The sequence below is a fragment of the Daldinia vernicosa genome (assembly GCF_022497035.1).
Source record: "Daldinia vernicosa strain CBS 139.73 unplaced genomic scaffold F5Y00scaffold_8, whole genome shotgun sequence".
Classification (NCBI taxonomy): domain Eukaryota; kingdom Fungi; phylum Ascomycota; class Sordariomycetes; order Xylariales; family Hypoxylaceae; genus Daldinia; species Daldinia vernicosa.
In genome coordinates this window covers 380479-404440 of record NW_025953924.1, presented here as the reverse complement: position 1 = coordinate 404440, position 23962 = coordinate 380479, and the positions used below count along the sequence as shown (strand labels likewise).

The following is a 23962-nucleotide window of genomic DNA, read 5'->3' as shown; positions in this document are numbered from 1 at the left end:
CTACATTAGCATTACTAAAGATGGATATGAGAGCCCCCTATTTGATGCTCAGGGTAGGTAGGTAGTCAAGCCCCGTGCTTGTTACAGTGAGATATTCCTACACGCCGCCACGGTTAGCATGTCATTCTCCCAACCCGTAATTTAGATAAAAGGTGAAAATATAATAGAAGGACTTACCACCACACAGGTCGGAAGCCACGTCGTCACAATACGTATCATAGTCGACATGTTACCAACATGCAGCCTGCCCGAGGCACCGCTCAACAGCTTGCCAACGAGCTCGCGCGAGGAATCTTCCGTCGTCGTACCGAGCCGTTCTCCGACATCCTGTCCCGTTGCCCGGGCTGCGATTTCCTCCTCGGCGCCCTTATACAGCGAGTCGGGTGGTAACTTGTGTGTTCGGGCGCGTTGGCAAAAGACGTTGGTGTACAACGGCGCCGACGATGATGACGGTGGCTAACTTTGACGCCCGAGGGCTTGAGTTCTGGACGCGTGCCCTCGCTGATGCTGATTAGGGCGGACTTGGTGCCTGCGTAGAAACCTGGGGCGGTGTACTTGCTGGTCAGCGACAGACAGTGGATCCCTGAATAAGGGGCGAAGCGCGCCGTCGCGAAGACGTGTAGGCCTCGCGATTGGAACTCGTCGACTAGAGCGTGGCCGATGCCGCCTTCGCTGCAGCCTGTTACGAGGACAGTTTTGCGCCGTTGGGATACCATGGGCTGCTTTTGTTGGTTTTTACATAGTTAATAGAATTGATGCAATGATAGGAGGAAGGGGGAAGAACTGGTGATTAAGTTAATAAGAGAGGTTTTGTAGGGGCTACAGGTCACTTATATATAAGGAATCGAAAGACTATATGGTATACTAAGAATAGATACCCAAGGCGAAATGCCAAAATGCGGCTTATAACGGAGACGTAATAATTCTTTAATTATCCCATCATCCGGTGTAGATAGATACCTAGGTAGGTAGTCACTTGTGTTGATGTTATACCGGGTTGGCGGCACAGCTCGAAGACTTCCTCGTTTCGGGGTTCTTTCCCCTTAATAGCTTCTAGTTTATCAGTAGAATCACCCGTAATCTACTTCAGTACTTCAACTGCCTGGTATAATTATAGAACCCCATTATGATTCTTTGGCGACTCTAATTATACAGTTTATGATTCTAAGCATAGGAGTCACGCTATTAGTAGGTAGCTATTCATATTCGTATAATAACCTCACATAGCTTCTAATAATTTCTAATATCTATCTTATTGGCATAATTAATAATAATGCCAAGAAGCTCAAAAGAGTCATGTCGTAGGTATGGAAAACACGAATGAAATTTAATTCAGATGGATATCAACTAGCACGCAAGCTACAAGCCTACTGCAAACGCCCCTATTGGAACAAAAAACGCTGAAGCTAGGTTAGGTATCTACAATATGACAAAAGAATCGAAAAAAAAAAACCCCAAAAACGAAAGACGTAATACGAATACGTTCCGTGGTATAACCAATAACCAATAATCACGAATAACGCTCCCGCCCTTACTTGCCGTTGACATCTTCTTGCTTGTGGAATTGGTCACGCCTCGTCACCTCGTTGTTTGGCAACTTTCCAAACTGCCACTCGGGTAGAGTGATGCCCGTCTGGTCGTGGATCGTCGACATCAGCGGAGGGAGGAGTTGGTATACCTGAATATCCCGTGTTAGCATGTAGGTATACAAATACCTCATATAGAGTGGAAATCATAGGTAGCTTACGTTTCTCAGCGTCGCAGCACTGTCTTGAATAGACCCCTGGCCGCCAGCGCCGGACGACGATCCAGCCTCGGCTCCCGTGTTCCAGACGCTGATCTTGGGTTGCATGCCGTTGACGGCGCCGGCGTTGGCCTTGGCCAGCTCGACGTACGTGCCCTTCTCGATCATCACTGTAAGTAAACAATAGCGATTAGTAATAAAATAGGAGTTTTCGTGTAAAATTTAAAAGCAGAAAATTTTAAATGGGGTTCTCCCGAAAATCTCAAACTTTCTAGGCAGATTTGACGGAATAGGGGGAGATCGTCTTGGTGGTAGGTTAGGTAGCTTACTGTACTGAAGGAGCCCAGCCGGGCCGCCAAAAGCATTGCTCATCTTGGAGTAAGCATCAGCCATAGCAGCCATACCCTCGGCCTCTTTCAGCCTCTGCTGCAGATTGGCCTCGGCCTTCTTGACGGCCGCGAAAGCCTGCGTCTCGGCGTCGATCTTGGTCCTGTACGCCGCGGCGTCCGTCGCCTTGTTCGACTTCTCGAAGTTGGCGCGCGCTTCGGCCTCTACCTCGTACGCCTTCGCGTCGGCCGCTTGCTGCTTGCTTTCTCGGGCGATGGCGGCCTTGACGACGTCGACGGCGCGCAGACGCTCGAGTTCGGCGGCTGCGCGCTTGACTTGGACTTCTTTCTTGAGATCCTCGTCGCGGGATTCTGTAGCTCTTGTTGCTTGGATACGCGCGATCTCGACATCCCGGCTGAGGATCGTCTTTTGAGTGGCAAGGTTGGCTTCTGCCGCCGCGCGCTCGACGTCCCGGTCGGTCTTTTGGACGGCCGTTTCCGCATTGCTTTACGGGGGATGAGTCAGCTTTATTTACGGAGGCGAAAATATTCAAGGTGCTGCTGCTAGATTAAGGAGACGCTTACATCTTTGCAATCGACCGCTCTTGCTGGCCATGCCTTTCTGCCTCGCCGACATTTCCACGAAGCTGCGCCTCTGCGACATCGATACGGGCTTGGTTGGTGGCGCCTTCGTGGGCCTTCTGAGAGAGCGATTGGAAGTACGTAGAGCCGGCAGCATCTTTAAGTTCCTTAACGTTGGCGTTGTAAATCTTAAGACCGAACTGGTCGAGCTCGCCCTGGATGTTTCGGAAGATACGGCGCTTGAATTCCTCGCGCTCTGTGAATATTTCTTCCATCGTCATACTAGATACTAGCACTCTGGTCTCGCCCTCGATAATACCCTTTACGATATTTTCGAGATATTGCGATCCCTTTTTCTGGGCGGTAGATTCGGCCAGTAGCATGGCATACTTCATTAAAGAATCTCCGCGGTCTTCATCGTGAGTGTGGTCATGTACGGATTGCCCCCCTTGAGGATTTGCTACGGGCTTATGAGCCTTCGAGTTAGCTCCTCGATTGTTCACATCCCTATCGTTAGGTTATTATTTTCCGAATTATCATAACAGCTTAGACGAGGATGACACATACGGTCCAATGGTAAACACGACAGGGAGAAGGAACTGGAGTTTCTCCTTTGTCATGGCTACGTAGACGTTAGTGCAGGTTAAGCAGTAGTTAATATTGAGAGATACCTTGGAGGTTCATAGCATAATCGTGAGGTTGAACCGAGAAGCGTGTACATCTTTGAAAGGGCCAAACCCATGCGGCTTTCGTGATGAGTACACTCTTCACGTTCATGCCGGTAATGGCAAGGTACTCATCGGGGGCGGCGATCTTAAACGACATGGTGGTGAAGCTGAATATATCAAGTAGGTGAGTAGAATCAAAACTTGGGACGTCTTCCTAGACTTTCAGTCGAGAAGATGGAGAGTGGGGACGGTGAGGTTAAATAAAAGGACGAAAAGAAGATTGAGATGCGGCTCTTATAGTACTGGGGTATTATCTGTTTATATACCTATGTGACAGGAGAGCGGTATAAAACGAGAGTGTTAAATAGTGGAGTGTTGACTCGTTAAACGAGGCGCAAGTAAATATTGTGAGAGGCTGAAGTAGCTGAGTAGCTAAGGTAGTCTACACATCAGTTGTCAGGACGAGTTCTTGGCGAGGACTTGGTTTAAGTTAACTTAGGCTAGAGCTACCGAGAGAAGACGGACGGGCTCGGTGAAGGGGCGAGATGAATGACTGCCAAGTACTTAATGTAGCTCTAAAGGAAAGAAAACTACCTAACGTTAGGTAGTCAGAGTATGTTTAGTGTAGGCAAGTGCCTATTTAGGCATCAAATATTGAGAATCCTTTATTTACTGTCTCATGGATGTTTATGAAAACGATAATTATCAGGAGTCAGATGGTCGTTAGAAGCCACCACAAGTTGATGACAGGCAGAATGAGTGAATTTGTTTGTGCGTACTCTGGCCGAGTGAATACTTGTAAGTTGTAGTACCTATTGCTAGATTACATATCACCAACCAGCGTTCGCTACGTAACCTTGATAGCTCGAGGATCTGATGCTTAAACGAACGATACGCCACTGTGCTGCTGACAGGGATAAATATATCGAAAGCTAGAGGATGCGGAAAGCCTTGCGAGGCACACATACATACCTACATACATACGGTAGTATGGACATCGCGTACTATTACTCGTAAGGGATTTACTCACTCCACCACGTGCTTTAGGTTCTTGGATAGGGTAGGAATCTACAAGCATTTCCAAGCCCGTTTACACAGTAGTCGGGCGTGGCAGTGGGCTTGGGTCTCGCGTCACAAGACCGAATAATCTGCCGCGTCTGATTTGTTACCAGCCAGGTCCAATAGTCCAAGCTCAAGTGGAGTTCCCAATTGCACGTAATCCGTAAGTGACAGAATAATTCTGGAAGCTTTCCAAATCCTTCTTAGGGCTGCATTAAGACTTAAGTATTACCCCATAAAGAGCCCGAGCTGAAGCTCAGCTCCGTGACCCGGACGGTTTCGATTAGTGTACTTGGCTATGACTTATAGCTTCCCGGCTAAGCTTCACTCGCTTATTACATTACATATTTCCTCATTGTCGTGACTATTTGAGCATAGCCCTCTTGCCTTGTAGATCGGTGATTATGCTGTGACTTTATGGCTCGAGGAATAACTACCTAAAGCTGTTTAACTTGAATCCTTCTCCCTTTCTTCGTTAACATGGCACGGTTACTACACAGTAATCTGTCCGCTACGGCGTATTCCGAACCCTGATAATGAAACCTTGATTCTGAACCTTGCATGCATTTGCATGGCATGTAGTCATGCAATCCTGGCTATTCTACCTATTATTTCGCTTCCCCAGAGTCCTGCCCGTCCCCCGCACTTATACATATGCTGTGTTAGGTATCGAGAGATCGGGACTCATGCGTCCATCTGAGACCTCGTCGTCATCTAACATTCAAAATCTCGATTCGACAATTGATAGTTAATTCATTCGTTGAAATCAGGTGCGTAAGGGACTTATCTACACGACCAGCATCCCGCGTCATTATCTTCGGTGCTCCCAAGGCCGCTAAGTGAGGCTTAGACCCCTCGTTTTATTTTACTTATCCCCGTGCGCGCCGGATGCAAGGCTAATTAATCTTGCATCTTAGCCCCAGATCTGGGTATTCGGTATTCACGGCTGACTGGTGCTGTCTGCTGACTCCGAATGATCCCGAAAGTGAGCAGCGGACAATCGGGAGTCACGGACTTGTCTTTGATCGAGGTTGGGCTCCTCATCTTTACTCAGGGGTATGATGAACCTTCGTGTCAACCCAAGCTGGGGACCATTTTGTCCCCGGACCAATGACAAGAATTAATGGTTAAATCGGGCTTGGAACTAACCATCATCTAGTTTCCAACCCGTTTTAAGTTCTTTGGTAAGCATCTACGCTTGGATACCAGGTAGTGACCCTGTTTGCCTAACGTTAACCCACGCCCCTCTACCAGAAGGATTAGCATAACCAGGTTGACAGGCACATCCAGAGTGGCTGTTTTCTCACTACTACATAGTATTCAAACAAGAGCAGCCCAGCCACTCCCCTGGTTCTAACTCTGACTACATAGCTACCGGCTTTATCCACCGCCTTGTCAAATCTCTGGATAGGTTGCAGCAAACATGGATAGCAAAGAGCCTCTGGAGGCACCTCCTCCTTATACCGCCGCTCCAACTAGTCTTGCTACCCTAGACGAGTTGCAGTTAAACTCCCTGACTTCTCATCTTCAATATCATATCACGTCCCTTCCAGACCGCATCCGCGCAACGCAACAAGCACGGAGAGTCGAGCAGTCATTTAGTGATGCATCTCTGCTAGACCATATTGTTCCCGTCCTCGAGGAGTTCTTGGCCGACTTAGGGGCTCGACATACTCCTATTCCGCTGGCAACCCTTACCTTAGTCCCGGGTGCCGCAGTTCCTAAGAATGCTATCCTTAGCGGTTTAGAAGACATGAAGCGACGCGGGGAGATTTGTCGCGTTTCCAGAATTTCCATAAAAAGCCCCGGTAAGGACTCTAAGTCTGGCTCTGGTGCCCTTAGTTCTCCAGAGATAAGCGAAGATCCAAGCTGGGCCCCCGGACAGGAATTTAGTGACTGGGGACGATTTGATGAGCCTGGTTCTTCGCTAGATGGCGCTGCCGAAAATATTAAATCACTCTGGTGGCGTGACGAGGAGATGGCGCGCCGCCTCGCCGATTACCTACAGCCGAAAAAGGAGAAAAATCCAGAGGTTAAGCTTAACTCGATAGTTCAGACTGTAGTTGAGCAAAGATTACCACCGAAAAAGGAGAAGAAAAGCTGGTTCTGGGGAAAACGTGCAAGCGAGCAGAAATCGCCGGAATCAACAGTACCGAGTCCCCCACAGATCGATGCTGCGAAGGACAATATACAGGAAGAGCAGGAGAAACAGGGGGCTGACATGACAGTTACAGCTGAAGAGGTTGCGTTCCGCCAGGAGAATGATCTCGGAATATGGGAGAGTATCCGTGGATGGGGTATCGTCGTTGCAGTTAAAGTCAGAACTTGATGGTCTTGGCCTTGGTGTGCTAATTGGTGTACAAAAGAAATACCACCTTGATGGAAGTACATATATATATGCAATTATTTTACCCCATCTACGACATGCCTGTAGTAAGCTATAGATGTGGCCGTTCTTACTCGAGTTTCAGTTTATTAAAAAAATCGTTAATATGTTATATTCATACTGATCGTACATCTTTCAAGTGTTTCGGGATCATTTTAGTACATAGGTAGCTAGAAAACTGACCTGGGTAATGCCTATTAACTATATGATATGGGTTATCTGGAATCCAATCCCTTCCAAAACAGCCAAAACCCCTACCAGGTGGCAATATTGCCAACAGCATCTATAACTCACCAGGACCCAACTCTCGAATCAGATTTGAAGTATTACCCAGACTCCTTATAGGCTCTAGGAGTAATATTCATACCACTCGGAGTTAGAGCCATTTGGAATACCATAAAAAATATTAACGCCGTAGGTACATTATATAGCCTTGTGAATCCAAGTATGACAGTAGGTACTTAGAATAAAGCTTTAATATCCCTGATCTAGGTACCTCGCATATAGGTTCCTACGTCTCCCCGGAAAATCATGGATACCGTTAGGAGATTAACTCGAAAAAGGGGCTTAAAATGATTAACTGTGATTGATGATGATATACGCGTCAGCTCATGACTGGGACTTGAGTAAGGCTTCATCATTCGTACTACCCCTGAAGAGCGTTACAATCATCTTCTTGCCGAGAATTACTGACTTCGAATCGATTCACTCGTGACTCGTCCAGTACGACAGTCTGTCGAATCTCTGAAAGAAGCTGCTTAGCTGTCGAGGTAGTTGGGACGAGTTTGTCGTCGTATCTCAAACGTGGTGATTGCACTCGAAAATCATTTACTCGATCGCCATTCGGTTCGGTACAGTCACGACTACACATATCGCACGTAGAATATGATCGAGACCTTACGCACCAAAGGCCATCGTGACTCAAAATTATCTGAAGGCTTTGGCTTGGGAAGGTAGACTTTGTCTATATAAACAGAAGAGCACCTTCATCTTTTTTTTTTTTTTTTTTTTTTTTTCCATCCAAAACTCCATTTCCATCTACTAAACATCACCATACTAATTCCGACCCCAACATCAGACATACCTATTTTCATAACCTACCTAGGTAGTTACTACAATACACCAACGTGACAGCGCAATGTGTCCGTGCGGCGCCGCTTGCCGATGCAATCCGTGCCGCTGCGGCAGCGGCCGCGGCCGTTCCGCCAATAGTTCCACCCATGATTCCGGACATGCAGGTGGTAGCGGAAACTCCTGCAACTGCGGACACAACCATAGCCATAGGAACTCTCAGAAACATAAGAGCTCCCATAACCACGAGCATCCGCATGGCCACGGACACTCAACCGGCCATGGACAGTCGCCTGATGGCAACACCCCGAGTTTCCAGGGCCAGGGCTACGTTCTCGGCCACGTCCACGATGGCCATCGCACCGGGCGTGGCCAAGGTCACGCCCTTGAAGAGGACATATCTTCTCACCTGGGGCGAATGGAAATTTCCAGGGAACCCTCTGTCTCTCTGCCTACTCCCCAAGCTCAACCCCAAGAACAGGAATGCTTCTTCAGCCGACAGACGGGACCGACGGGTCCATACGACCGTCAAAGACTACGCGAGTTTCTAGTGGGAGAATTGGACAGCTGGCTACACTCAGCTTCGGTTTCAAGGGACGGCAGCCCAACCCCCCTAACTCACCATTTCTTTTGCGACGAGCACATGCGCCAGGTCTTCGGCGGGAATTACGCAGCTTTTCAGCCTGAACAATGTATGTAGCATCAATATTTCACCCCTTTTCCCTTTGGCGTGCGGCGAGCTGTGGCATTCTGATCGAGCTCTGTTGGAAGCCATTACTTCCGAAATACACTGCAAATAACTATATGTATTATAGAACGACTGCTAACTTTTATTATAGATATGCGTGCTTTGCAGATGGCTGTGGAGCATGGCGGCGCTTAACTTAACGAGCCCGCGCAGACCTAAAGGGACGCCGATGGACTGAACCTCGACTGGTGTAGACAGCCCGAGAAAAATAACAGGAAAGACGAGTCTGAGCTTGCGCACAAGGTATGACTAGCGGAGACGATGTCTAAGGATTGGTTTGTTAATCATTGCTAAGGAAATTTGATTGAGGCTGTAGTTAGTATTGATTTATATAACGACCAAACACCCAAAAAAAGAATACTATTATTTTTCACGAAGTAGGAGCAGCAATTTGTAAATGGTGAATCGATAGTAATAATCCACTATCCGCAGTTGCTATCCTGTACGTGCATATCCATTAGGGGTTGATTACGATCAGCCGCTTCGTAAACGATCGTGCCCTAAAGGATTATTCGAGAGACTGACCCTCGGCCCACCACTGCCTTAGCCCCTCGATGTCGCACCAGTCAAATTGCACCGGATTCTCGTACCACCAGCTATGCCCGGCTGCTGGGCGGTCGCTGGCATACTTCTTGAGGCTTCCGCCGTCAAAACGATGGTTCTTGACCCCGAGCAGTAATACGACGCTTCCGACTGCTGGTAAGAACTGGTCCGGATCTAGAAATACTGTCAAGAGCACGTGCTTATCGGTAGAGGGGTCGGCAAGTCTGGCTTGTCGCTGGCTATACGGTGGTAGGCCGGAAGGTTCGAGACCCGAGATTGCCGAAACTACTGCTAGTACATTGACGCTCCAGTTTTGCTTGTATGGTAAGTTAGGGATTGAGCGTAACTTGGTGAGTTTCAGGGGTTTGCCAGGGTTGTTGCTTGACCAGGGAAGACGGTTCATGTCCTTGGATTTTGCTGCGAGATCAAGCCTATTCTGCGTCACCTTCGACATGGAATTTGGCATGACTTCGAAGTCGTCATCCGCATCAGCTAATTCTTTCTGGAGACCAACACCACTGTCGAAAGACTGCGTAGTACTGTTGTCTGGAACTGGTTTGGTCGTGATAGAAGCCTGAGTGTTATTTTTAGCTCGGTCTTGTGAAACTTCAGCACCTGTGTGAGCACTTTCGACGGGCGTAGCATCGACAAGTGTGTTATTCCATCCGACGAGCGCAAGATCCTCAACAACCAAATAGACCATCCCATTTTCGGCACTATGATCATCGCGTTCTTTCTCTTTCCCTTTGGTGGTTGGCGAGCCCCCATCAGTCCCATTAGGAAGGTTCCTCCGCTCGATTCGGAATTGTTCCAACTTAACGTAGGACCCAAAGGCGACTTCTCCCTCGTCTACGTATCTATGCATCTCGGCCGATAATAGGGCTTGGATACACAGCTCTCCATCTCCGAGTAATAGGCGTACGGCACGCCATCTCTTGGATCTAGACGTATGGATGGAATCGACGCCTTCAACCAGGAATACGGAACCTGGAATGCAATATCCGGTACGCACAATGTCGGCGATCAGAGGTATAGGTTCGAAAGGCTCTGGCGCGATACATGTTATATCGGGCGTTTCATACGACTGGCGGGGCGAAGAGGCGGACATGAATCTCGAGTTGGTTCAGTCATGATTTGTTATTGGAAGTTTCCCGCGAGACGCACGAGAATAACAAATAACAGCCGGGTTTTAATTAGAATTTAATTGGAATCTGAATCACGTCAAAGAAAGTTAAAGTTAGGTCCCGTAGTCCGTAGCGACGTTCCACATAGGTGGGGCAAGGGAGAGTTTGTCCTTCCTTTTTCGAGAAATCTTGTTTTATGCAATGCCCAGTACATTTAGAGCGGTTATGAACATATACATAATTACTATTCCATACCAGGGATTTTCTAGAAACTGTCTCCTTTTACGGAGCTGCCGAGACTGCCCCGGACAGTGCCTCCGAACAATGCCGGCTCGCATACCACGATGCCCACAATCACGGAGAGGCTACATTAATTAATTCCATGCTCTAGATATAAATGGTAAGAGATTAAATATTTGCTAATAAAATAATTTAACTAAAGCAGCCAATCTAAGATCCCCCGCCTTACATACAGTTCAAAGTAACATTCCGAGCTGTCTCCGCGTCGCCGCCGTGATTTAAGAGCGCAAAAGTGTACGGGCCTTTCTCCAGCTCCCACTCGTTTCTCCTATTTAAGATGGCAAGGTACCTATCAACATCCAACTGCAGCGAAACCGTAGCTTCCTCGCCAGGTAGTATGTCGATACGCTGGAAGGCGACGAGTTGCCTTACCGGCTGAGTGATAGACGAGACGCGACTCAGAACGTATACCTGCGCAACATAGCTTCCGGCTACGGTGCCACTATTTTTAACAAGAGCCGAGAACGTAATTATATCCCCAGCCTTAAAGCCTATCGCATCCGTGCTATTTACTAAGGCTCCAAACTTGGACGCTTTAAATGTCGTGTATGATAGTCCGTACCCAAACCAATATGCTGGGGATGACTCGGCATCTAAATAATTCTTTAAATGGGCAGTTGGCTTGTAGTTGTAATATACGGGGATCTGACCGACGTGCTTCGGCACTGTTATCGGCATCCGACCGCCGGGGTTAACAGTGCCGAATAACACGTCCGCGATGGCTTGACCACCGGATTGGCCTGGGAAGAAAGTATTCAACACCGCAGCGCTCTGGTTATAATAATCGATTGCGAAGGGCCGACCACCCTGAAGTACAAGCACGACAGGCTTTCCCAACTTATAGATCTCTTTGGCCAGTAAGTCTTGGCTTGGAGGAAGACCAAGCGTGCCTCTATCTCCGCCTTCCCCGTCGCTATTCCAAGCTGCACCGACTGCTAGGACCACGACGTCCGAGGAACTTGCTAACTGGACTGCTTGGTCAATGGCATCTCCGTTCCGGCTGACGAGGTTCCAAAAAAGGATGAGTTGAGAATTGAGAGAATTCACGTTCTCTACTTTCTTATATAAGTTGAATGCCTGGTATTCGATGCGAATGTGATAACTCCCCCCTTTTTTGAAAGTGAAAGGCGCAGACCCTTTAGGAGATAACGTAGCGTTAGTTGTAATATAATCATATTCCATGATATTACCCATGATATTACCAGAATCAAGCAGTCCATCAACTCCGCTTGATGTAATTAAATCCCCGTCTATAAAGAGCTTAACAGTCGTGTTAGGGCCGACTGCCGCTCCAATCCAACCATCAACATCTGCATCAACCGGAGATTGTAGCTCGCCTTCCCAGATGGCACTAAAATTATTCGATGTTAGACCATCTGGGGGATAAAGCCCCCAATCCAGCGCTGGCAACTCTATTCGATGCGCTGCAGGTTGAGTAAAGTTGGTATTAGCAAAGTACGTCACAGAAAGACCGCCTATAGTCCCATTCGATGATAAAAGATACGACGGGATCACATATTGTGCGTTATATTCCCAGGTGTTCGTTCCCCAGCTTGTAACCAGTTCAAATTCGTCGTTACTCGCATAACTCAACATTCCTTGCCGGATTGTCCGCGCTGCTTCCGCGGGATACTGGCCCCATTGGCCGGAATAATCGCCGTAGTTAAGCACATCAGCGAAAGGACCGATAAGAGCGATCTTAGAGATATTCCGAGCCTTAGGCCTTAACGGCAGCGTCGAGTCCTTATTCTCAAGGAGGACAATACTTCTTTGAGCAGCCTCGCGTGTCAGGTCGCGATGGCTCTCAACAATTTCTAGGGGATCGATCTTGGTTTCGATGAGGGGGTTGTCAAACAAACCCAAATCCCACTTGATACCCAGTATCTTACGTACATGAGATCGTAGGGTTGCTAATTCCACAGTACCATTTTTAACTAGGTCTATTGTCGTCTAAGTCTGTGTTAGCGTTATTGGTATTTATCAGATACAAAAGGGGTGCTTCACATTAAGATAGACTTCTAAAGGAAAGTCATAAAATTGAACCATCCCACCAGCATTAAACCATTGCTGTATCGCGTCTGCAGGCGAACCTGCCACTCGATGTACTGCTTGGAGCTCAACCATACCTGTTATATATTTAGCAAAACGTGTATCAAGGCTCTCTTAGCATGTATTAATACCGGTATCATCAGCAATGATGAATCCGTCGAACCCCCAGTCGTCAAGGGCTTGGTATAGCATAGGATGCACATGGGCCGGTATATCGTCAAGCTCGTTATATGCCCTGCAACATGTTCAACACACACTACATAGGTAGGTACGCAATTAGGTCATAGTCAACTTACATCATGACTCCTCTCGCTCCACCAAGCTGGATCGCAGCTTTAAATGGCATGAGAAGATCCTGCATGACTTGCCGATTTCCATGACCCATGAAAGGGGCAGTATTATGCCCAGACTGCGGAGCCCCATGGGCGGCGAAATGCTATCAGGTGAAATAAATTACTAACACTGCTCATAGGATAATACTTCATAGACATACCTTCACCACTGGCACCACAGCATCCGGCTCAGACCAAGAACCATTTTTAGATAGTCCGCGCGAAAAGGCGACGCCCAGATGCGAAGTCAGCACCTTATCTTCACCCCAAGCCTCTGCATACATACTATCAGTACAGAGGCGGGCCTCTCATAACACGGAGAAGTCGTACCTTGCATACGTCCCCATCGCGGATCCTGGCCGATGTCGAGAACGGGGGATAAGCAAGCATGAATCCCTATCGACCTAGCTTCGGTTCCAATTGCTCGGCCGACCCGATATACAAGGTCAGCATCGAAACTCGCCGACAAGCCCAAGCTTTGAGGGAAAATGGACTGTTTAAAAGACCCAACACCATGAAGACATTCTCCCACGTGTATGAATGGGATCTTCAGTCGTGATTTCTGCAGGTTTAACTCCTGGACGGAGTTATAATGAGAAGTGTTCAGCGGGTACCTATGTAGGTATCCAATGGTTAGGTAAACTAAGAGCCCCCTTTCCACGGAGAGCTCCGGGACTTACCAGTCGTGCATCACACCTATTGGCGAGCCCGGACTGAAGCGCATCGTATAGTCTAGGTAGTCTTCATGGTAGCGTAGGAAGACACGAAAGCATCTTGCGACTGCACCTACCATAAAGCTCATTTTTCGACTCGACTCCTATGATATCGCCTCCGAACATAAGATGTAGTTGTAGGACTTAGATACTCGTTAGTTTAGCTACAGAGGGAAGTTTTTCAGCTCTTATATAAACTAACCTAGATCCTCGACCGTCATGTTTGAAATCAAGCCGTCGATATAAGACTCTTTATCTAGTGAGATTGCGTGGTAGTCGCTTCTTCCTGACGATTCTTCTTTCTCCGCGAACTGAAGGACTTGCGCATTGAGTTGCGCGAAGATATCTAAAAAGACCAACAGAAATAAAGATAACATCACCGAAGCTAATCTTGGGTACACGGCGCCGTGATTTGAGTACTAGGATATGAGCATACCTAAGGTATAGATATTCAACGCGAGGAGTCTTAATACGAGTGCTATAGTAGATCCACCAGCGGAGTCACATTATCCTCTTCTCGGGCTATCTTGACCAAAATACATAAAATTGCTGCAGGAAATATTGCCGATACCGAGCCCGTAACCCCGCGCCATCGCAATACTATAATCTAGATCTACCATACGCTCACAGTTCCATTAACATCTAATAAACGTTGCAGTAGCCAAGCATGAGTCGGATTATCTACCATATATGGTATTATATACCGCGCTTAGTTGTTTTGCGTCCCCGTCTCCCCCCAATTAAGACTGGTAACATGACTTTCAGTGTGACCGTGACATTGCACCAAGTTTACTTGGGTGACCTAAAACCAACTTCCTCGTATAACCTCCAGAGTCCACGCGTTAGGTACCTACCTAACCTAACCTATGCACGCTCTTATCCAACTCCAAACGCTCATATACTAACCTAACCTCAAATGCATAGTTAGATTAATAAGGTACTGGCATGAGATGACAGGTAATCCATGCTTTCGCTTCTGAAATCATCCGCTAGCAAGTTACTCTTATTATTCCAAAATTGCATGAGTTCCTTATTCTCTTTCCATTGAGGCCACTGCGCGATGTCAGAACTAGTGCCATTGTTAGGGTCCATCGTGTACAGGAAAGAGATGTAGTAGCTCTGGATAGCCTTGCTGGCGTAGTTAGGCAGGAGACCGTAAAAGACCTGCAGTATATCCGAGGCGTGGAATGTACCCAATATCGGGGTGCCGTAGTCATAGGACGCTAGGTACGACCATGAAGGCACGTTGGGATTTGCGGCAAGAGCTGACTCGAGGAAGATTCTCCGCGTAAGAGTGAACACCATGTCACCTAGGATTGCTGCGAGGCGCTTGAACTGTGGGTACGGATTATTTAAAATGCCAGTATTGAAGGGGCTGCCCGCGGTGATTGATGGATCGTATGTGTCGACGAGGCCTACGATATCATCTCTCGCGACTTCAGAGAAAAACACCTGCCAGATGTAGTCGACGAGCTCGTCGGTAGTTGTGATATTGACTTGAAACAAGCTGAAAAGCGTTCCCTCATCTTCTTGGTCTCCAATAATCATAGGTACAGCTGCATATTTGCCACTGAGCGCAAGGGCGTCGGGACTGGCGGTCAAAATGACGCCATCAGGTCGTGGGAGGTATGACAAAGAGACAGAAGTGTAGCCTATGATACCCGGAACGCTATTAGCAGCGTTGAGGAAGGTATTGTAATCGGCATCACGAAGACACTCGAGCGTATCAGCAGACCCATCGCAACCCGCCGCTTTTACCACGGTATCATATATATCTTGGCAGCGGGCACAGTCTACTGCCTGAGCTGGAACCACACTTCCGCTATCCATAATAGCTGCGCGGAAAAGCGTCTTTCCATTGTAGGTGTTGTTGCCGTCATAAAGAGCCATCTGATCAAACACGGAGATGGCTCCGGCCGATTCTCCCCAGATTGTCACCTTTTCGGGGTCTCCACCAAATAATGCTATGTTGTCTTGGACCCATTCTAAACCCATACGTTGATCCAAAAGCCCTAAATTCGACGCTCCGTCGGCAAGGATCTCCTTTCCTGGTAAGAATCCGAACCCGCCAACTCGGTAGTTCACCGATACAAATATGAACGGTTTACCTTGGTCAATACCGTTTTGGACCAGTAAGGAGGCATCGTACATCTGCGGGCTGCCAAGTTCAAATCCGCCGCCGAATATCCAAAAGAGAACTGGAAGTTTGGCATCTGCCGTGGTACCCTTGGGCCGTTGAACTCTCATGGTCAAGCAGTCCTCAGTCTGCCCCGTGACAGTCTGGAAGAGCGGCGTGTTGATCAAGTCGCCCAGCACAGATATGAGTAGGTCTCCTTCCGTGGAGAAGTACATCTGCGGGCAAGCAGGACCAGCTCCGGTGGCATCGAAAGTACCGAGAGAAGAGTTGAGTCTCTGCGGCGGCTTTAGGCGCAACTTTCCCACTGGAGCTTGGGCAAAGGGTATGCCTCCAAAGTTCTCAACCGTGCTAGAGACGGAGCCCACGATAGTCCCTTGCGGTAGGACTACTGAGGTCGTGGCAGCTCGCTCTTCTAGGGTTGGACTTGGTGCCGGGAGAGCGGCGGCCAAGCTGGCAAGCACCGCGGCAGATAACAGAGGAGTGAGTATCCCATACATGGTGTTTGAGTTGTAGGACACCAGATTGAAGGAGAGGGGAGGATAGGGAGGAGCCCAAGGGATAGTTGTCCCCTTTATTGATTAGTACTGCGAACTGAGAAGAGACTTGTTTGGAAAGAATCTCATCGTGACTCCTGGATGGTATGTCGATCTTATATTGACTCACTTACTAGGGTAACGCGTAGGTTTGCTTTTTTGGAGTGGCTTAAAATAGAGCTATCGTAATTTCAGCCCTTTGTTTATTGTCTCTGATTCAGGTGATCATCGGAGATAGAGAGATTTCGATATGCATCAGACCAAGTGACCAATTTTCATCCACGCGTCCATGCCCAATTCCGCAGGTGCTCCAGACTATCCTCTCGAAAACCTGGCTTCCGGAAAGGAAATCTAGACAAGAATCTCTTAACTCGTCATCTCATCATGGGGTAATAATACCACCCTGGGTCTTCGTCCGGTTGACAGAAGCTTGGCCCTGCATAACTCAGACCTGGAATGCCATATCTAAAAACTCTTTGGGTGAGCATCCCCGATGCCATGTGAAATCCACACTGATATTTTCTGTTCCTGCTGCTAGAACAACCGAGGCCCAGCTTGTATGCACTATATCGTCGCAATCATTTCCAGATCGGAGCGCCCGATGAGCTGTGAATAGCTTGGTAAGTGGTGGGCAGTGTCAAAGGAGCCAATAATAGGTGATCCTGCTGACAGCATAGTCTATAGGACCGGGGGGTATGTATGCTATGGCTGGCTGGATCCTTCAGCGGTTAGAATTGGTAAGTAATGTTTTCTAGGTACCTCACCCCGTAGCGTTTCCAATATCTATGTGGTTGGACTGTTAAGGTAGATGAAGAGCAGATCAACATGGCTATCCAAATATGACCCAATGACGACACTACATTACCCCAGAATAACCCCGCCAAAGTTGAGTTGTGGGGGTGGGACTAGGTAGACGATGGATTATAGGCCCGAAGTCAATTCTAGCAAAGCGTTGGCTTGGTTTTGCGGGGTAAACAAGGGGGAGAGGTGTTGAAGATAATATCTCATGTGTATTACTCACTATGCTATTTCCACCTTCTTACTACAGTCTATCACAGACTCGTCCCTATTCGAAATAAGAGATTTGTTATTGGAGGGTATTAATCCAACCGCCGTATTGGTAATGAACCAATATACGGACAACGGCGGCAATAGCCAGATAAACCTGCCCTATCACAATAAGGGTCCCGCGGTCATAACCATTCCTAGCCCCGGTTCGTTCAGCTTCGGTCCTGAACGGACAGCGATTTGCGACTTTCCTAAGTTGGATGTTAGTCCCCTATGTCCACTTTGATCTGCGTGCCCGTCTCTATATCATTAGCAGGACTACTACTTATGTAGTCCTTTACATATAAAGAAAAGGGGCCTAGCTGTCTAACTATTATCTTTAGCTAGGAAGGTTTTATTGGAAGAGTAAGAGGAACCTGATAAATGGGTTTGTAAGAATATCAACCGGCACTTACATACTATCTTTTCTAATACACTCCCTCCAGGGTAAACCCTAAACAATGCTTCTTATAGAATCCCTGTGAAGCCAAATTTTTGCCTATTTCTATGTAAGTGCCCGACTTGCTGTCTACCCATGGGAGCGAAGTGTTCATACTGTACCTAATGGGAGTAATACGGGCCGTCCCATATTGCCAACCAGGGCCCATGTAGCGACCCACAAAGGTGCGACAACACTGAATAGTGTATTCGTATGCCACCAAACCCATATCAGTAGGTAACCACGGAGTTCTCACTCAAATAAGTCTCGACCTATTGCGTTTAGTCAACCAGCTTGCCTTAAGAGGTGAGTTGCTTGCTTAGGCAAATACCCAAAGCGTCTCGTGACGTAAGAAATACACGCGATGGATGCTTTCTTAGCCACCGTGCTTCGTGTATTCCCCGACCAGAAATCATCCGCTATTTTCAAATTCGAACCCCGGTTGATAGCTAAAAGCTGTAAAACCGTTGCAATAGAACTGAATTCCAAAGTCCAAGTCGGCATCTTCCAGAGGGGCGCGCCAGCCAAACTTCTTAGGATCAAACTCCTCTCCGGTTCTTGCTGTAAACCGTCGTTCATAGATATCGAATTCAATAAAAGTTTCATACTGGTAGGGCATTATGACCATCGGTTGAGGGCGGTAGTGACACTGACAGAACCCGATGATATCGCGGCGGTAAGGTAGGACCTTTTGTATGTCAACTTTAGTATCGATAGGGTTTGCGAGATTGTGCATTCTGGTGGGGAATTCAGATTGAAAAGTCTCGGTGTGGTTCATATCCTTAAATTCATAGACTACTCGCCTAAGAATTGCATTAGGGTATTCAGACCAAAAGTGAGTATAGCCAGAAGCTAGGAGAAGCGTTCTGCTACACGTAGGGTGGAAAAAAATACGCAGGTTCGACACCCATGTTCTCAATGACTGTCCGTGGAGTCCTTGTTTTAGAGGAGCTGTTGCAATCATCGACACTTTACCGCCGAATTCCCATAAGAAGGTATCCCCATTAAAGAGTATCACGGCGACTCTTAACCCTTCTGTGGTAGCATATTTAATGGGGCCAGGCAGCCTCTTTTCCAGAAACTCGTTCGTTGTGTGGTCCCATGCGACTCTATTCGATTACGTTAGACAAAGGAAGAACAGCCACATCCAGATGTTCTTACAAAATACGATGCATAGTGCCAACCACGAGCCTATCCCCAAGGGCTAGAATCTCGAGTGTCAATCCAGCGAGAGCACCTGTTGGCATAGTGAAAATCTTTCGCGTCCGTACCCATAAGTTGTCAACTACCACGATGCGTGGTTTAGCAAGCCACGCTATCCTTCCACGAGAATACAGAGCACTCGAGTACGCCTCGGCATTTGGCCTGGGGTCATTGTCATAGTGACCAAATTGCGCATAGACGATGGAGGTGTTATCGTGATCGCCGTGATACACAGGGTCCAGCTTGAAATATGATTCATGTTCCCAAGAAAATTCTTTCTTCAGATAGTCCTGCCAAGAGTGCCAGCGCAATCGTCCTATTCTGTGAAGGGCGCTGAGACTATTATCTGGACTCACTGGATTTCCAGAGTATGTCAATGAAGGACAATATTTGTTCGTAATAGTGCTTATTATAGACGGGGATAAAAACTTGCCACGCCATCGTCTGGATATACCAAGGCAGCAAACAAACCCATGCAGATCCAGTAGTTGTGCAATTTGGCTTACTATTTCCACTGGAAGCTCGCCAATAATATCTACGTTGACATTAGAAAGAAGGATTTTTATGTATCGATACTCTTGGCTGGTGAAGGAGCCGTTAGAGAATAACAGACGTAGCTTCGTGAGACGTTCTAGGAGGTCAACGTCTCCCCCTGCAGTACTGAATGATAATTTTCCGGGGTCCATAGATAGCGAATTCTAATTGAATGAAGTTCGCATTAATAAGGATTGAAAGATATATAGCTAAGGTTGTCTTGCTATAATTTTGTTTGCTCCCGTTGGACACTTGGCGGCTCATTGTTATGTCGAATGATGGTGGTCTTGATTTTCATGACCCTTGACCATTTTCAAAAAACGAAAGAAGGTCATAAAGTTATAGAAGTCTCTCGTTATTGCTTCATCAGTATTCATTCTAGCTTCTGTGCATTCTGTTAGTTAGCACTATACGTGAAGTATGCACTTAGGAAGGCATGACTCCGCTATAAATGCAGGTGATCAGATCACATTGATATATATCAGGAGGTAACCAACAAGGGAGCGTGAAGGAGGTTTCGTTGTGGCTAAGGCGGTTTTGGCTGACGCCTGATGGTGTGGTTTGGATTTATTTGAGTTAGCAGGCTCAAAACCGCCACTTAAGATACCCGCTGTGGCTGAATGATATTATGGCGTAAGCAGTCATTCCACCAGACCTTTAGACGCTAAGGTACCTAAGGTAGAAGACATAAGGTTCAATAAGAGGCTAGAGGTACCTACATGAATCGCCCACCCCTCTAAAAATGTACTATAGCTTACCTAATGGGTACATTCCTCACTTTGGGCGCACATAGAGAGGGTACCTAAAAACAGGAAGTCGAAACCTGCGACGGGCCACGCATTCCTCACACTACCTCCTCCTACCTAATTTCGAGCTGACTGTCGACTAAGTATATGCGTATTAGGGTGCATGTGGGCTTTGCAGGGTCCTAATTACATATGTAGCCGTGATTAGTCTCCTTTTATTCATTCATTCATCTGCAACCTTCGATAGCCCTCTCCTTCACATTTTCCAATAAATTCCATTACGACAAGGCAAGCCATACCACCATCAATAATAATTCTTTTTTAATTGTCGGCTAACCCTCTCCTTTTCGTTAGGTATATCTCGGTTACCTACTTAAGCTCACTTTTCTACCGTTCACCTGTCTCCTTCGTAATCGAAGTCGGTTGTTTCCCCATCTTGTCTACCTACGTAACTTATAGATAGCCATAGAGAGGGACAAACATAAGAACATAGGACCCCTCCTCCCTCAGTCGCCATGGCTGGCCCCGCCTCTCCCAACGAAGGCCCTACGTTCGAACCACCACAACTTCCGCCTGGATGGATAGCACAGTGGGATGGTGCAAGCAAAAAATATTACTACGTTCAACTCTCGACCGGTGTCTCGCAATGGGAGACTCCAACGCAAGCTGCGCCGGGAAACACGCCTGCTCAAGTCAACGAGCACCCGTACGGAATACCTGGCCAACAGGAAGTCATCACGCACCCGGACGGTACACAAACCGTCAAACATCCTGACGGACGGATGGAACCCGTATTGGCGCCCGATGGTAGTCGAGGACTCGATGGACCATCTGGAGAAAGGGGATTCGGTGTGAGTATACAAGTGCTGGTAGATTTTGCATTCTAGCAAAAAGATTGCTAACCTGGCTTCTAACCGTAGAGCTTTGCTACCAACACGTTGCTGAGCCAGTTCTCTGGAGGTCACGGAAAACCGCAAAGCGGTAGCAGTCATGGATCGAGCGGCATTGGAGGTATCGCTAGTCAATTAATTGGTGGGCTCGGCGGAAGCCATGGCAGCAGCCACGGAAGTTCATCTGGTGGACATGGTGGAGGAGTTCCTAGTCAACTTGTTGGCCAACTCGCTTCGGGTCTATTTTCCTCTGGCAGCAAGCCTCAGCAACCACAGAATTACCACGCAGGGCAGTCACACCAACCACAACACTCATCAGGTCTCGCCGGCTCTGTGATGGGAGGCGTTGCAAGCATGTTTGGAGGAGCGCATCAACCAGTATGTCGCGTTCTACCTACGACATTGAAATGACCTTAGACTTAACTAACGCGTCACGTAGGGTCAGAATTATGGCTATTCGAACTCGGGCCATACGGGCGGATATAGTGGTCAAGCTCCTCCGACATCTTACCAATCACCAAGTGCATCAACGCCATCATATAGCGCTCCGCCCCATCAACAGAGCTCTCCCTCATACAACCCTCCTTCTGGTCACCATGGAACGCAGCAATACCCACCTCCACCCGGCCAGCATGCCGCAACATCATATCCTCCGCCTCCTGGCCAGACAGGAGGACACCAACATCCTTCTTTTCATAGCCCACCACCCGGTTCACAGCATCAAAACCCGCCTTATGGTGGTGCCCCATCATCGGTCCACTCTGGCTATGGACATAGTCCAACTCCCCAAGCAAATGCTTATTGTGAGTAACCCCTTTTTTATGATGAATTGCCGGCTTGGTTAACATAATGACTAGCACAACAACCGCAATACACATCACCACCACCGAATCAGCCCCAATACAATGGTCACCAACAATACCCTCCGCCTCCGTCTACGTACGGTAACCGACCATACAATGTGTCACCTCCATCGTCAGGCCCTCACGGGTACTCGGGACAACCTTCGTATGCGAACGCCGGGCCACCAGTTCCTTCGGCAACGCATCCCCATGCCCAGTCTGGGTATCCCGGTAATTGGTAATAGGAAATTTCCAAGGTGTTATTTGTATTTGCAAAGTTTCAGGCATATAATAGACCGCAGAGTTTATTTTAACCGTTCTTGGAGCATTTCCACCATATTCATTATGCTAAGAGGAATTCCGCTTTGGCATTGATCCACGGTGGTTTATAGCGGTTTATAGCATAAATTGAGTTATGGATAAGATGAAGATGTTGTGATCATATGCTCGTTTGGGGTTATATTGGACCGCATTTGCGAACGCGTGTTACGAGTTATGATGATTAGGACTAGGTGATGCTCTCGTTTGGATCTAGAAGGCAAATATAAGGGGCCATGGTTGAAGCCTTTTTTACCACTTCACTGAATTTTCTTTTCGGAAGTTGTTTCTGCTGCTAGGTTGCGAATGCAAATTGAGATATATCGTGCGATAAACCACGATGCGATGGTTACCACGACAATATAGCCCACGGTTGGTAATAGTGAGCGAGGAAGTAAGCCGAAGACAAAGGGATCGAGAATGATGTCGACATGAACCGACGGGACATCCCTCATTAGTGTCTTGTTCATTGTATAGTAATCTGCCGCTGCTAGAATTTGGAGGAAAAGGACTGATGTCTTTCTCTCATATCTTAGCGCTTGGGCGCCTCCGATGGACCTAGATTGAGATCCAGGATCACTATCTAGGGACCGATGGAACTGTGAATACTTTGAGAGGCTTGATAATAGCTCTGGGACCTCGAGGAGGGTTTGTAGCTCATAGGTAGCGACTCTAAACTCGGTGGGTTGCTAGGGACTAGTGAGCTTTCCCTAGACCAAGTATATTAAACTATGACATGGTAGCAGGTTTACTTACGGTCGCAGCCCAGCATACTCTCACTTCGTAACGCTGACCCTCAGTCAGCTCATCTAGAACGAGCCAAGTAGCTTTGCCATGCGGCAACGATATATTGGGAAATTGGGCCTCGACATGGGTCCGTATCGCCCCATTAGTAGGTGTGAGGACATCGACGTGTAAGTCGTCCAGGGTCGGATGGGAAAAGGGGATACTAGCTGTAGGTGGTCCTAAGAAGATTGCCTTTTCGGTATTGGCACATACAGCTGCAATCAGCGAATATACAAGAGCAAGGTGAATCATGAACATTATGGTCAACTATTGTTAGTTAGGTATGTTTTATGTTATTATGTTATTATTGTGAGCCGGTTTTAGTTGTTGTATTTCGTATGAAATTTAATTATTAATGAAGATCAGATTTGGGATGGATTGTATTGGGCAATTGCCAACTGCGTTCCTACCGCTAAGCTTAATTTGTCAAGTTTGTCATCTGCGAACCGGTCCGTGGACTTGTGTAATAGGTGTAATAGCCGACCCCCCTGTTTCCTCTTGGGCAACGACGTGGTCTGTGTGCCTTCCCGAACCCCCCGAGTCCAATCCGGTCAATCTAGGCAACCTCATAACAAGCTAGACCGTGGCTGGCCAACTGGGACATGTCAACATTGGAACATTGGAACACTAATTGCTCCAACCAGGGGTGAATTTTTAATCCGCCCCCCACTTGAACTTTTAGTTAACTTAGGTAAAAAAACGACCCCGTCCAAAGCATCAACAGAACTCCTTTTGACTCGATCTCAACTCCTACATCTCATCCACTCACATATCCTGCAAAGGGGCTACTTTTCAACCTGCCTGCTCCCGATTTTTGTTCTCTTGTTTCCCTTTAATACAAA

At 47.5% G+C, this 23962-nt stretch overlaps 10 protein-coding genes across 10 annotated transcripts; 3 read left to right on the top strand and 7 right to left on the bottom strand.

Annotated features, from left to right (window-relative positions):
• Nucleotides 1-37: 37 nt before the first annotated feature.
• On the bottom strand, nucleotides 38-716 carry F5Y00DRAFT_258973 (uncharacterized protein; the record flags this gene model as incomplete). The annotated part of the gene is made up of 3 exons (XM_048010799.1): nucleotides 38-97; nucleotides 178-390; nucleotides 462-716. 3 exons carry the CDS (start codon nucleotides 714-716, stop codon nucleotides 38-40), a joined length of 528 nt encoding a protein of 175 aa, XP_047867945.1.
• Nucleotides 717-1308: 592 nt separating this feature from the next.
• Nucleotides 1309-4148, bottom strand: F5Y00DRAFT_228428 (uncharacterized protein). Its single transcript, XM_048006625.1, has 6 exons — nucleotides 3324-4148; nucleotides 3220-3274; nucleotides 2656-3159; nucleotides 2074-2576; nucleotides 1748-1914; nucleotides 1309-1678 (listed from the first exon to the last, which is right to left on the bottom strand). The coding sequence occupies exons 1-6, from the start codon at nucleotides 3475-3477 to the stop codon at nucleotides 1532-1534; spliced, it is 1530 nt and encodes a 509-aa protein (XP_047867944.1). The 5' UTR covers nucleotides 3478-4148; the 3' UTR covers nucleotides 1309-1531.
• Nucleotides 4149-5439: 1291 nt separating this feature from the next.
• Nucleotides 5440-6936, top strand: F5Y00DRAFT_205421 (uncharacterized protein). Its single transcript, XM_048005422.1, has 2 exons — nucleotides 5440-5563; nucleotides 5697-6936. The coding sequence occupies exon 2, from the start codon at nucleotides 5803-5805 to the stop codon at nucleotides 6706-6708; it is 906 nt and encodes a 301-aa protein (XP_047867943.1). The 5' UTR covers nucleotides 5440-5563; nucleotides 5697-5802; the 3' UTR covers nucleotides 6709-6936.
• Nucleotides 6937-7929: 993 nt separating this feature from the next.
• F5Y00DRAFT_258970 (uncharacterized protein) lies at nucleotides 7930-8719 on the top strand (the record flags this gene model as incomplete). Its single annotated transcript, XM_048010798.1, has 3 exons — nucleotides 7930-7976; nucleotides 8044-8528; nucleotides 8676-8719. 3 exons carry the CDS (start codon nucleotides 7930-7932, stop codon nucleotides 8717-8719), a joined length of 576 nt encoding a protein of 191 aa, XP_047867942.1.
• Nucleotides 8720-8814: 95 nt separating this feature from the next.
• Nucleotides 8815-10404, bottom strand: F5Y00DRAFT_205379 (uncharacterized protein). Its single transcript, XM_048005421.1, has one exon. The coding sequence runs from the start codon at nucleotides 10233-10235 to the stop codon at nucleotides 9093-9095; it is 1143 nt and encodes a 380-aa protein (XP_047867941.1). The 5' UTR covers nucleotides 10236-10404; the 3' UTR covers nucleotides 8815-9092.
• A 290-nt stretch (nucleotides 10405-10694) lies between these two features.
• Nucleotides 10695-13866, bottom strand: F5Y00DRAFT_274256 (glycoside hydrolase family 3 protein; the record flags this gene model as incomplete). Its single annotated transcript, XM_048013326.1, has 9 exons — nucleotides 10695-12501; nucleotides 12556-12677; nucleotides 12732-12835; nucleotides 12897-13036; nucleotides 13094-13206; nucleotides 13272-13546; nucleotides 13613-13664; nucleotides 13723-13788; nucleotides 13848-13866. 9 exons carry the CDS (start codon nucleotides 13864-13866, stop codon nucleotides 10717-10719), a joined length of 2676 nt encoding a protein of 891 aa, XP_047867940.1. The 3' UTR covers nucleotides 10695-10716.
• A 703-nt stretch (nucleotides 13867-14569) lies between these two features.
• F5Y00DRAFT_251440 (sterol esterase) lies at nucleotides 14570-16279 on the bottom strand (the record flags this gene model as incomplete). The annotated part of the gene is made up of 1 exon (XM_048009826.1): nucleotides 14570-16279. The coding sequence occupies one exon, from the start codon at nucleotides 16277-16279 to the stop codon at nucleotides 14570-14572; it is 1710 nt and encodes a 569-aa protein (XP_047867939.1).
• A 1643-nt stretch (nucleotides 16280-17922) lies between these two features.
• F5Y00DRAFT_228399 (uncharacterized protein) lies at nucleotides 17923-20193 on the bottom strand. The gene is made up of 3 exons (XM_048006624.1): nucleotides 18963-20193; nucleotides 18121-18910; nucleotides 17923-18073 (listed from the first exon to the last, which is right to left on the bottom strand). Exons 1-2 carry the CDS (start codon nucleotides 19688-19690, stop codon nucleotides 18214-18216), a joined length of 1425 nt encoding a protein of 474 aa, XP_047867938.1. The 5' UTR covers nucleotides 19691-20193; the 3' UTR covers nucleotides 17923-18073; nucleotides 18121-18213.
• Nucleotides 20194-20269: 76 nt separating this feature from the next.
• Nucleotides 20270-22426, top strand: F5Y00DRAFT_205104 (uncharacterized protein). The gene is made up of 5 exons (XM_048005420.1): nucleotides 20270-20572; nucleotides 20663-21135; nucleotides 21205-21552; nucleotides 21614-21977; nucleotides 22032-22426. Exons 2-5 carry the CDS (start codon nucleotides 20800-20802, stop codon nucleotides 22256-22258), a joined length of 1275 nt encoding a protein of 424 aa, XP_047867937.1. The 5' UTR covers nucleotides 20270-20572; nucleotides 20663-20799; the 3' UTR covers nucleotides 22259-22426.
• Nucleotides 22427-22594: 168 nt separating this feature from the next.
• F5Y00DRAFT_258964 (uncharacterized protein) lies at nucleotides 22595-23378 on the bottom strand (the record flags this gene model as incomplete). Its single annotated transcript, XM_048010797.1, has 2 exons — nucleotides 22595-23023; nucleotides 23091-23378. 2 exons carry the CDS (start codon nucleotides 23376-23378, stop codon nucleotides 22595-22597), a joined length of 717 nt encoding a protein of 238 aa, XP_047867936.1.
• Between the last annotated feature and the right edge of the window lie 584 nt (nucleotides 23379-23962).